The following is a 12,416-nucleotide window of genomic DNA, read 5'->3' as shown; positions in this document are numbered from 1 at the left end:
ATTTGAACATCTGATACTAACATTTCAATTCATTTGGCAGTCATATTGGCTTTTGTACAACTCATTTGTGAAACTTCTTTATTACAGCAGCTATTGATCACTTGCAAAATCCCTGCCGATATTGCAATAGCAGCCAGTTGCAATCTGCTCGCTTTGATACTGGCAACTGGATGAAATTGAGCAGAGGAAAATTTAAGCTGAACATCAGGAAACATTTAGAAACCAAGGTCTATTAGCCACTGCAATAATTTCCCAAGGGAGCCCCAGAAGATTCAATGAAGTAATTTAAAACTAGAATGCACAGAGAAGGAGGGAGGGAAACCAACACAACACAAATCCTGCACTGAGAGAAGAAGGGTTTGTACATGCTCAGTTTATATAAAAAATGTAAAGCAGTTTCTGAAGGTCTCTTTGAGCTTCTGGCTTAACTTGATATACACAGACGGCGTGCAGGTGTTAAAAACTGTTCCTGAAAGAGTCTCTCACCCCCAATCAAGCTTCCTCCACTATAGCTCCTTATAAGACTTTTGTTAAACTCGGTATTTCCTAAGAAGCGAGTCTTGCTAATTTCAGCAGAACTTGGTTCCAAGTGCCTGCACTAAAGGGCTTCACCAGGGAGCCACTTTGCCCACAAAAACATGGACAATGCCAAGTTGGCTGCACCAGTGCAACGTACACCCACTTTTGCATTGTCTCATTGCTAAAAGCTGGTCTACTGGCACATTGGCACAGGACCAGAAACCACCACCATATTCAAATGTGATCCACAGCAGATCTACAAAGCTGTAATACAGGAAAATTGGTTGTGGGGAAATGGACAGAGATGGCTAAGAGGATACTGGATAACATTGCTTTCTTATGGACCATCCCAACCCACTCTATGGACAATGGGGAGGAAGCAATATCGGCACAATCCTAAACGCTGACTATACACAGGTAAGCAGTTATGTTGGAGCATGAAACTGAGAGGCACAACAGAACAGCCCTGCAACTGAATCAGTAGAAGTTCCTAACATACAACAGGTTTTACTGCCACTTTTAGAAGGGTATCAGCCACTTTTAAAAGGAAAACAAAGGAACCAACTGTGAAGAGCCTAAGAAGAGCACTGATGGAGACTAATGACCCATCTAGATGGGTATGCTGATTCCTACAGTGACCCACCAGATGCCTATGGGAAGTCAAGAGGCAGGGTTTGAAGGCAACATCCTTTCCCATGGTTGCTTCCAGCAGCTGGTGTTCAAAGGAAGTATACTACATATGGAGGGTCAATACAGCCATCCTAGGTAAGGGTAGATTATTTATTTAGGAATTACTGACGATTTCCCCCTCCTCCTCCTCTTCATTGTTTTATGCGTATCTCATTACAGCCTCAGAAATGATCTGTTTACAGGAAAATATAGACTCCAGAGCCATGATTTAAAAACTAGAAGAGAACCACCCACCAGGGAATTCACCCCATAAATCCTGCTGGAATGAATGGGAGCTACACTCTGCAACTTTTACAAAACTGCCTCATTTCAACAGGGTTTCTGCAGAAGAACTATCTGCTAAACTGTGCTCTCTGAAAGGCATGCAGTGGACAAAGCAAATGCATTTCCATTCAGATACACAACCAAAAGAAGAAGACAATTAAGATAGAAAGATCAAGGCACAAATCGTTTCATGCAAATTAATGACTGGGTGGGAAAGTTTTCTCTGCCTAGGGCAAAATCGGGTTCTTTAACCAAGCACAATTCATTAATTCCCTTCGCAACGTTTTGTTGTGATTGTTTCTTCCTTTTCCCTCATTTGTTATTTCTCTCTTTTTTGTTATTAAATGTCTTCTTTCATGACAATCACCATTTTCCTTTTTCCATGGAAGCAAATCACCAAAGCTGCAACCCAAATGCCTCCTCCCTCTCCTCCTCTTAAGCTAGACTGTGCATGGTATTGCGGGCTCAGGCAGCCAGCCACCTCTGGGTCACTCCATCAGCACAGACCTCTTCTTCTGCTCACAGAATGGGTGGATGAGTGGAAGGCCACTCTCTCAAGCTGGCCCTGGCCTGATCTGCCTCCCACCCACCACCACCTGCCTGCCTCCCCTTTCTGGTGCTGCTGCCTCTTTGAGCTACCAAGCTGGGGATGCACTCATGGCTCCATACATCTTCAGTGACAGCAGCTGTTTGGATTGATGTTTAAGTGTGTGTGCTGGCCTGCTGGATTTGGGGAATGGCATTACTATGCACAGGTTCAGTTGTGCATGGAAAACTTGCTGGGGCAAGGACCAACCTCTGCAGCTTCTGTTTACTTTGTAAAACATTGTGTGTGTTGATGACTTGATGAAAATAATATCATTTGCTTAGTGGACCTCCTTATTTGGCAGATACAGGTGACCTTTGTCCACATAAACCATCAAGAAGATGTTTACTTATACATATATACACGCAGCCATATGCACTCAAGATACACACACACACACACACCCCAATCATCTGGTTCTCAAAAGTCATACAGAACATCTTGTTGCCCAGCAAGATGAACACAATATTCACCACAATGAACAATGACCCCACCAGTCATGTATTTCAGTCTACCAGGTGCTTAATAATCCCTTCCGCACCATTTCTGCAGTCCCAGTAAAAGAGCGCATAGGTAAAGGCAAAGGGACCCCTGACCATTAGGTCCAGTCACGGACGACACTGGGGTTGCAGTGCTCATCTCACTTTATTGGCCGAGGGAGCCAGCATACAGCTTCCAGGTCATGTGGCCAGCATGACTAAGCCGCTTCTGGAGAACCAGAGCAGCACATGGAAACGCTGTTTACCTTCCTGCTGGAGCGGTACCTATTTATCTACAGTACTTGCACTTTAATGTGCTTTCGAACTGCTAGGTTGGCAGGAGCAGGGACCGAGCAAAGGGAGCTCACCCCGTCGTGGGGATTCGAACCGCCAACCTTCTAATTGGCAAGCCCTAGGCTCTGTGGTTTAACCCACAGCGCCACCCGCGTCCCACAAAAGAGCACATAGAAAAGGTTTAATATTCCACTCTACATGGATGGTGGGTTGTGATCGGCACACTAGGTTACAGATGGTGCAGGCCAGAGGAAGTGAGGACATGTGATAGTACAGGAAGCAGTGGAGAGGGAAGATATCAAAGTTGCAGAGGAATGCATTTCAAGTCATAACACTGCCCTCCTTCATGGACAATTTTTTTTTTTCATTTTTACCCCAAAGAACTGCTTAAGCAGTCTTGTGCACTATTGTCAGAAAAAAGATTGTGAAGGCTATTTTAAGCTGACATTTTTATTCTCCCAAGCATTTTGACAGCACAAATGGTTTGGCTTTGAGTCCTTGTTTCTGGTGTTCATACACATGCTGGAAGAGGATGGATATTTTACATTCTTAAGTGAATCTTTGGATGAAAACTTTTAGTATAGCTGTACCTGTTTTGTTCAAACAGATGCTCTATATTGCGTTTCTGTATTTTATTGTCTTGTAACTTGCTCTGGAGCTCCTTTGGGGTTTGTGAAGTGATATATAGATTTAATTAACTAAAATAACTAAGGAGCACCTTTGAAGAAACTGGTTATGTTGCCCCATAGAAGAGCAGTTCTGTGACTTGACCTAGGGCCCTAATGAAACAATTCCTGTGCACTTTCCTACCTAGAGAGCAAACGTCTTTCTGTCCCACTCAAGGCTAGTCTAACATAAAGAATAGAAATATACAATGGACTGAACTACCCCTATTCCAATACAACAGGGATCAGAATCCTTTTTAATGTCCTTTGTGTTATGTACAATAAATGTTTTATGATCACATTGCATCAGAATTCTTGTTATTTTGCCATTGTTATTTGTACCTACCAGTAACTGGGGCATCTATATCCAGCAAGTTTTTTTCCTGGCGGAGAATTGAAGCACCCTCTGTTATTATTCTCAAAGCAACACTCTCTTCCAGCCTTCCTTCCTTCATAAGGTGTGCCTTTAGGATATCCACACGGGGCTTTCCATCATTGTCAAACACTTCCTTTGCTGTGAGCCGATGGCTTGGAGGAAATGGGACAGCTGCAAGAACAAAGACAGATGGATTCAATACACCAAGCAAACCCATTAGTCCCAATAAAAACAAAGTTTTTTTTAACTACCGGTAACCAATTTGGTTTTCATAAACTTTCCGCATTTATTAGACTGTCAGGCAATGAGACTGTTTCCTCTTGTAGTCAGTAGGCTTCTGGAGCACTTATGTATACTTTGTAATCCCTTGCAATTTAACTTTAGTTTAAAATCTTAACTAAATCCCATAAGAATAATATTTTGTTACTTATACCCCTCCCACTTGACTGGGTTGCCCCAGACACTCTGGCTGGCTGCTCTCATCCCACCCTGCTCTCACCCTGAAAAGACATCGATGGCTAGCCCATGCATCTTAGCAAAGGATCAGGAAAGACAGAAGGTGCATCCTTTGCAAAGGTTCTAAACCTTAATAAAAAATGACTCAAGTTCAAGATAGGTAACTGTGGCTACTGTGGACTTTCCTCTTTCCCCTGGCAACGCTCCCCTGGCAATGCTTGGCTCTACCAAAGGATATTTCTGCAACCACACAAAATGCAACTAAGGTGGTAAGTCACGGACCCTACAGGACATAAGGCAACTCTAGCAAAACATCAATAAGTGCAAACACACTGCACTTGAAAAGACTTGTAAACTATATAAACAATTATAGACCTGCAAGGGGAAGAGAAGACTGATGGGAGCAAATAAGGGCTATCATGCAGAAGATGGAGCCAACTTGTTTGTTGTTGGTCCACAGAGCTGGGCTGGAGCCCCTGGATGGAAATAACAGGGAAACAGATTTTGCTTTAACACTAGGAGAAGCTCCCTAAGCAGTAAGGTCTGGTCTACTGTCTTAGGAGGTGGTGGGTGGTGCGCCCTCTCTGAATGTATTTACATAGAGGCTGGATGGACAACCATCTCTCAGGAATGCATCCTGCTCTGTAGATCCTACACTGAGCAGAGCTGGGCCCTACCAATGCTATAATTCTATGAGAATGACAATTCTGATGTTCTGGGCACTGACTCCAACATTAAAGATGTTCTCCCATCAAGGGTTTAGTGCAAAGCCTCCCACTGTCACACAGCAGTGATAGGCTTTGCAGAACTCATGTGATACTGCTGCTTTCACTTTCTTGCTCCCAGCGGAAAAGCAAGAGAGGTGATGCTCTCAGTTTCAAGGATCAAGATGTAGCATTATCCCAGCTTAACCCCCTTTCCCAAGCAGCTAAATTGGAGTGGCATTAGAGGCTGCCTGCCTTGCCAGCTGCAGGGTAATTATACTCATCCAAGCTGCCGCTGCTGTGGCTGGGTCAGATTAAAGAAAAGTGAATGAAAAGCTCTGGGGAGGATTCAGAACTAGTCTATCTACAATATGTATAGGCCAGCCTCACCAAGTGGAGTGCATCCCTAAATATATATTTGTAATTTCCAGAGCTATGTGGCAACAGCACTTGAAGCTTCTGCATCTTAAAGAACCATTTCGGGTGGCACTTTCCCCATCCCGTATGGGTGTAAAGAATGCAAGGAGGGAGCCAGAAACTCCTTGAAATTGTTGGCTCCTGTTTATTGAGCATTTGTGCTGATTTGCTTGTACTGAGCTTATGCAGAGGTGCATTGTCTTTACAGTACATAATTTAGTGTGCCTCCCTTTTTGGGATTTCTAGCTCGCTGCACTCAATGCCCTCTCTGACTTACAGAGGAATATCACCTCCAGTACATCCTTCTCTGTCCTTCCTATAACAATATCCTACTGGTTCTTTCTACGCCACCAGGTTTCTGTTTTGCTCACTGTAACTGCTATGCCCTTAAAGACCAAGCACTCCACTTCACGCATCTTGGCTCAGAGGCTTCCAGCATTACTGTAGAAAAACCTGTACGCAGTCTCACTCTTTACTTGTGTTTTGACATGTGGCCTTTGGGCCTCTCTGAATTGCTATCTTGCTCCCCACACTCACAATGCCTAGTTCTACGCAATCCAATTTTTCATCCACTTTAAGCTCCTGCCCACAATCAGTTTAAAAGCTGCTCTGCCATCTTATTTTTACTTTAAGTGCCAAAAGGTCTGGTTCATCCCTGCTCAAGTGAAGCCAACGCCTTTCTGCATAGGCCTAGCTTGACCTAAAACAGTTTCCCAGCGTCAAACAAATCTAAACCCATCCTCCGAACACCATTATCTCACCATGCTAGGGGTCAGACCATGACACCAAACTGCCTCCTTGGTGAGCAGTGGAACAGGAAAGGAAGGCAGACCACCTGACTTAACAGGACAGAAGTGAGTTTTTACTTCTCCATCATCAAGCTGAGAAGGAGGTGGCTGAGCTGCCTGCATTCGGACTTGCTTCAGAATTCAGCGCTGGTTGTCCCCCCCCCCCCAAACAGTCACTAACCAAGAATCACCAGGCAGCAACACGCTGCAGAAACAGTTAATATTTTTGTTTAGTGCTGCCTGTGTCAGCATCACTGCTGATGTTCTCAGCATAGCTATGGGAATAAGGTTCTTAATTAAACACCCTCTGCGGTGCCAGCAGAGGGGAACACACTGCAATTATTGGCACACACCGCATGTACTGTTGTTTTCTCCTTTCACTTCCTAACATTATAACAAGACAACCTGACTTCCAGTTAAGATTATGCTACACACAAGTTCAATCCTTTTTCTACATGAATGTATGTATACGTACATGGTCCAATGCAGATACACAGCCTGACCTGACGACTCAGCTACAAACAACCATGCTGAATATTAAATTCTACGAATGACTACACATAAAGCAGCATGATTCTACATGAGGCACATAGAGGCCCCATCCGCACTGAGACTCGGGCCTCATCTGCACTCTACATTTAAAGCAGCATTGTATCAGCTGTGGCTTCCCACAAAGAATCCTGTGAACTGCAGTTTGTTATGCGTGCTAAGAGTTGTTAGGAGCCCTCACGGAGCTACAATTCCCCAAGTTCTAGGTGAAGAGGGACTTGACAGTTAAATTACTCTGGGAATTGGAGCTCTGGGATACGAACAGGGTCTCCACAACTGTCAGCACCCTTAACAATCTACAGTTCCCAGGATTCTTCGGGGGGAGGCCGTGACTGTTTAAAGAGGTATGCTGCTGCTTTAAAGGTATAGTGCAGATGAGGCCTGATTCTCAGCTCCTTTCTACCTTTTCCAGTCATAACTGGTCTTTCCTCCTCCTTCTTCACTGTTGTTCATAATGGCTGGTTCTGCCTTAGTCTTGGCTATCACTCTATTTAGTGATAAACATACGATATTGGACCTGGGATGGGAATCAGCATGTATAGGAGGACTGCTGGACCACACACGCTACAACATAACACAACAACAAAACGGGGGAGAAAGGGTGGGCTCACCCCACTGTTTAGCTAATGCCATCCTCAAGGATTGGAGGGATAAGACTGAGCTGGCTGGCATATTTGATTGATGCTTCTAGTGAGATTAAATGCAAAGAAGGAATCATTTTAGCAGGGATGGACTTCTGACATCTGTTCAAAGCTTTCTGCAACTGTCGACCAATTTACAATGCAGGGAAACTACAAGTAAAGGAACTAAAACTTCTGCTAGGTACCCTATCAACTCCAACAGCTACTTCTATTTATATTTTTATTTGTAAGCTGCCTTGGCATTGATTTATAAAACAGGAAGACTACAACCTCTCATCCCACTATTTCAGTCAGAACTGTTGTTTTGTTTTCGGAAGTTGAAGGTTATTTATAGTTGTCACCATTTTTAAATTTTTTTTTTAGAGCAGACCAGTAATTATGCTTCATTATCATTTAATCATATGTCTGGAGAGGAAAAACCGCAGGCTTCAAATGGAATAACCACAATATTATTTTGTTTGTGACATTATGCCATATACATTTTAACATGTTTATTATAATAATTGTTACTATTGTGCAAATTTATAGGCCGCTTCCTGGCATAAAGCCGTCAAAGTGATGAAAACAGAAAAAAATGGAATAAAACATGAAACACGGGCTCTAAAAAGAATAAAACCATCCATACAAATTCTGAAAAACAGTGAAACAATTTCAACCGATATAAAATTGATCTTCCGCAGTTGATAGGGTTAAAGCTTCCTAAACAAAAATGTAAACATCATCATGTTAGGTGCCTGTCTGATTTTGGCTGCTCATTTATTCCAGAAGGCTGGAGTTGCAATTCTAAAAGCTTGGTTTCTAGTACAGGCTAAGCACACCTATTGTACTCTCAGCACGGCCCCATCTGAGGAGTGCAGCTGTCAGGTAGGATCCAGTGGGAAAGGCAGCACCTGAGATATTCTGGTCCCAAGTTGTTTCTTCAGGGCTTTAATTGCTAGAAGCAGGGCACTGAAATGTGCCCAGTAGCATACTGGCAACCAGTGCAGCTCCTTCTGCACAGGTGTTATATGGTGTCAATGGGGGTACCCAGACAACATTGTACAGTGGTACCTCGGGTTAAGAACTTAATTCGTTCTGGAGCACCACTTTAGCTAATGGGGCCTCCCGCTGCCGCCGCACCGCTGCCGCACAATTGTTGTTGGTTTTTTAAAAAAGAAAACTGAGTTTGAAAACATAGTACAGTAGTGTTGCTCCAAAACTGAAAGCACTAAACAAACTGCTAACATATGAGGCTAGCCAATTAAAAATATTTTCCAGCTGCAAATGATTAACAAATTTATTACCACAAAGGTGGTGGTTGTTGTTTTTAAAAGGCAAAGCCATGAGTGGCTGAACACTTGCTTCCTATTAACCTGGTTGCTAATAGAATCAGTACATATGCATGATGCACCACACATTGCATTAGCAAAAAAGCTCATTAAAATAATAAAACCAAATGGCATTAAAATGCAATTCATGCCAGTACCAAGAGAGGGCAGTATTAATTCCTTCACTATGCAGAGTTTAGTCACCTGGAATAACTATTCTTCCAGGTGGAAACTCTCAAAACGGGAAAAATATGGAGAACACAACTTCCTGCAGAGCAAGCCTGCTAGCTTGCTTCAGAAAACACAACAAAGAATCCCGGGACACTTTGAAGACTAACAATGTATTGCAGCATAAGCTTTCATTTTATCAGAAGAACGAGATGTTATCCTTAGCTAGAAGGCACGTGGGTATAAAGCAGAAAAAGAAAAAGAAAAAAAGGGGGGTCCAAATGGCAATGAAATTAAAAAAAACCAAAAACACTATCTGATAATCCTTGGCAAATATTAAAATAAAGAGATCACTCATGACAGCTGTAACTGATAACAGAGCCATCAAGGTTTTGCTACACTGATTATTTTAGAGAACTTGCACAACACGAATTTTAAAAAATGCTTAATGAGTAAAGCTACTGTAAAATGGCCATTTATCAGAACACTGAATGGAGGAGCAGGAAAATGAACCAAGCTGACATGTGAAGTGGTTCTTAGCAGTGTTTGACTTATGGGTAAATGCATACCCCTCAGTGGCAGAACAGCTGCTTTGCTTGCAGAAGGTCCCAGATTCAACCTCTGGCATCTCCTTGTGGGGTTGGGAGAGAATTCTGTCTGAAATCCTAGAGAACCACTGACAGATAATGCGGGCAGTACTAATCTATCTGGGTGAAGGTCTGACTCAGCATCAGATGGCTTCCTATGTTCCTAACTTTTATAAGAAGAAGAGGAGTTTGGATTTGATATCCTGCTTTATCACTACCAGAAGGAGTCTCAAAGCGGCTAACAATCTCCTTTCCCTTCCTCCCCCACAACAAACACTCTGTGAGGTGAGTGGGGCTCAGAGACTTCAGAGAAGTGTGACTAGCCCAAGGTCACCCAGCAGCTGCATGTGGAGGAGCGGAGACGTGAACCTGGTTCCCCAGATTATGAGACTACTGCTCTTAACCAGTACACCACATTGGCTCTCGTGTGGGACAGCAAACCACCTTCTGAAAGCCTCTGCAGTGAAGAAAATCCCAGTTAGGGGAAGTTTTAGTATTCCATATTACAAAAATTACTTTTGACTTCTTTTTGTAAATATGCAGCAGCCCTAGGGTAAAAAAAAGAAAAACAGCTCATTGGGCTGTTTAAATATTATTTCACTATTGCACAGCACCTGAACTAGAGAAAAGGTCTAATCATTTCTACTCAACCTGCATGTGGCACCCCCCTTAGGGATCAGAACAAAGAGGAACTCCTGGGGATTGCCTTTTAACTCTGTAGATTCTGCCCCTTGGGCTTCTGATTCCCCAGATAATATTGCAACAAGTTGAAAACAGAGACATTTTTTCACCTCATCCTTCTTGTAAGAAACACAACCAAGTGCCACCATGTGCTCCTCACTTGAATTTCCCAGTAGCTAGCCAAAGACAACAAACAGAATTTACAATAACAGCTGAGATTAATTGGATGTCCAGAAGAGAGTGAAAGGCAAGTGTCATTTTCTTCTTCTTCAGATTGTTTAAGCTTAATTAAGTTTGTTCATGCCAAAGAAGCCAGCCTCCCATGAGCAGGTTGTACAGATTCAACAAAGCATATTAGTGTTTGTGACTCGGGGTGCCTGTCCATACGTCATCTCTTGAGCCATGAGTGCCCCAACAGCAGTTTAATAAAGTCAGCAGAAATGAAGCTGAACAAATACTTCCTTCTGTGCATGTTTGCTAAAAGAGAAACACAGCAAGTCTTTCAAGCAAAGTGAGCAACTCAACAAACATTTTTTACTGGCCTGTTGGCCATTTGTAACCTGAAAAGAACTAGCCAATCAAGCTTTGCAATGCTTTCTCACTTTTTCCTGAGAGCAGCAAATACGTACTGCGGCTATTAGGTAGTGGCTTTTTTCAAAAGGACAATGGTTGTTCTGCTTCTCCCAGACACAATAAGCTTAGGTAGAAGCAGCATGCTTCTGCTTCCTTAATCAGGGCTTGCTATTAACCGGGATTTGAACCTGGGTTGGGACCCCTTGTTAGCATTAACCTTGAGTCCTTTTCAAGTGTCCCAGCTTCTCCATCACATAAACTGGTGTTCCCAGGATGGGTGAAGGCACCAGACTCTACTCCACCTTTTGCATGCCTGCAACAGAGAAGTGCATGCACATGTGCACACTGTAGATGTGCAAACAAACACATGCACAGTAGGAGCATTCCACTCCCTGCCTCAAGTCAGAAGACTTGAAAAAGGCTTTGGTTAAGAACTTTGTGTAGGAGGGCAGAGAATCACATGCTACAGTGGTTTGCACCAGCTCAATGACTAAAGCAGAAGAGGATAGGACTACCAGAGGCATGCATGATTTTGTTTTGTTTTTTTCCTGCCCAGTACGACCCCTGATGCACCTGAGAAGATTTAAAGAGCTATTCTAGTTACATCCTGGTTCATCTCCAACAGACAATGCAGGCAAATGTTTAAATATGTTTATATTTCTCAGTGTTAATGCAGCCAAGAGCTTGGCAATTCTGATTATGTCTACTCATGTCCTACTGAATCCAATGGGGCCTATTCCTAGGTAACCAGGGTTAGGATTACAGCTTTATTCTTAGAATCAAAGAATTGTAGAGCTGGAAGGCACCCCGAGGGTCATCTAGTCCAACACTCTGCAATGTAGGAACCACAGCATTTGGTCCCTCATCCCATCTGAAACTATACTGGACCCTGCTTAGCTTTGAAAATGTGCTAGCAGTTTCATTGCTGTACCACCAGGATGATAAAAAGCAACTCTTTCCCATACAGGAGACTGAACCTGGGCCACCTGGGTGAAAACCAGGAATCCTAACTGATAGCACAATTCCCAAAAAATTCTCCGTTCCAAAATGATGTCTACTAAACCATTTGACATTTTATAACCTTTTGAAATTTTATACCCTTAACAAATAAGTAACATCTCATGTCTACAAATGTCTTGGGCATTTGGTTCAAATATAATACTACTGAAGTAGCCAATTGTCTTATTTTCCAGACTAATTTTTTTGAGATGCACATGGAAAAAAGCAGTGTACAGAAGGCAAAGCAGTGGGTTTTTTAAAATATAAAAATGCCATACCTGCTGTCAACTAGGCATAATTAAAACATGATTTTTTTTCACCTGCTCAAAAGAGAAAGATGAAGGCATATTTGCAGAGAACAATTGCAGTGAAGTAACAGCTATTTTAGACTTATTTTGCAGAGTTGCTTGTTACAGGTGACATACAGTACGTAGAAAGTGAGTCATTACAGTCCATGGTTGCTAAGAAACTGCATAGTCACAGCCCACTTATAGTAGAGAAGTCTGCCAAATGAAGTGCTACACTAGAGAATTGCCCAAAGATGCTTAGATGGAATACCTGTCTTCTTGTGGCTACACTGAAATGCACCATGCAGTCTGATGATACTATACAATTAAACAAATGAATAAGCAAAATCTTTATTTGACATGAAGTTTCAAAAACAAGACCAATG

At 42.7% G+C, this 12,416-nt stretch overlaps 1 protein-coding gene across 6 annotated transcripts in view; it reads right to left on the bottom strand.

The window, feature by feature from the left end:
- PPP3CA (protein phosphatase 3 catalytic subunit alpha) overlaps positions 1-12,416 on the bottom strand; it is a 184,686-nt gene that overhangs the window by 91,785 nt on the left and 80,485 nt on the right. For all 6 annotated transcript variants that reach the window (XM_083571456.1, XM_083571454.1, XM_083571451.1 and 3 more), the window contains exon 2: positions 3,844-4,044. In XM_083571456.1, the coding sequence (XP_083427582.1) occupies positions 3,844-4,044 (201 nt within the window). The remainder of the gene's footprint in view (positions 1-3,843; positions 4,045-12,416) is intronic.

This window comes from Podarcis filfolensis, assembly GCF_964270895.1.
Source record: "Podarcis filfolensis genome assembly, chromosome: 9".
Classification (NCBI taxonomy): Eukaryota; Metazoa; Chordata; class Lepidosauria; order Squamata; family Lacertidae; genus Podarcis; species Podarcis filfolensis.
This window is presented reverse-complemented; position numbering and strand designations above follow the sequence as displayed.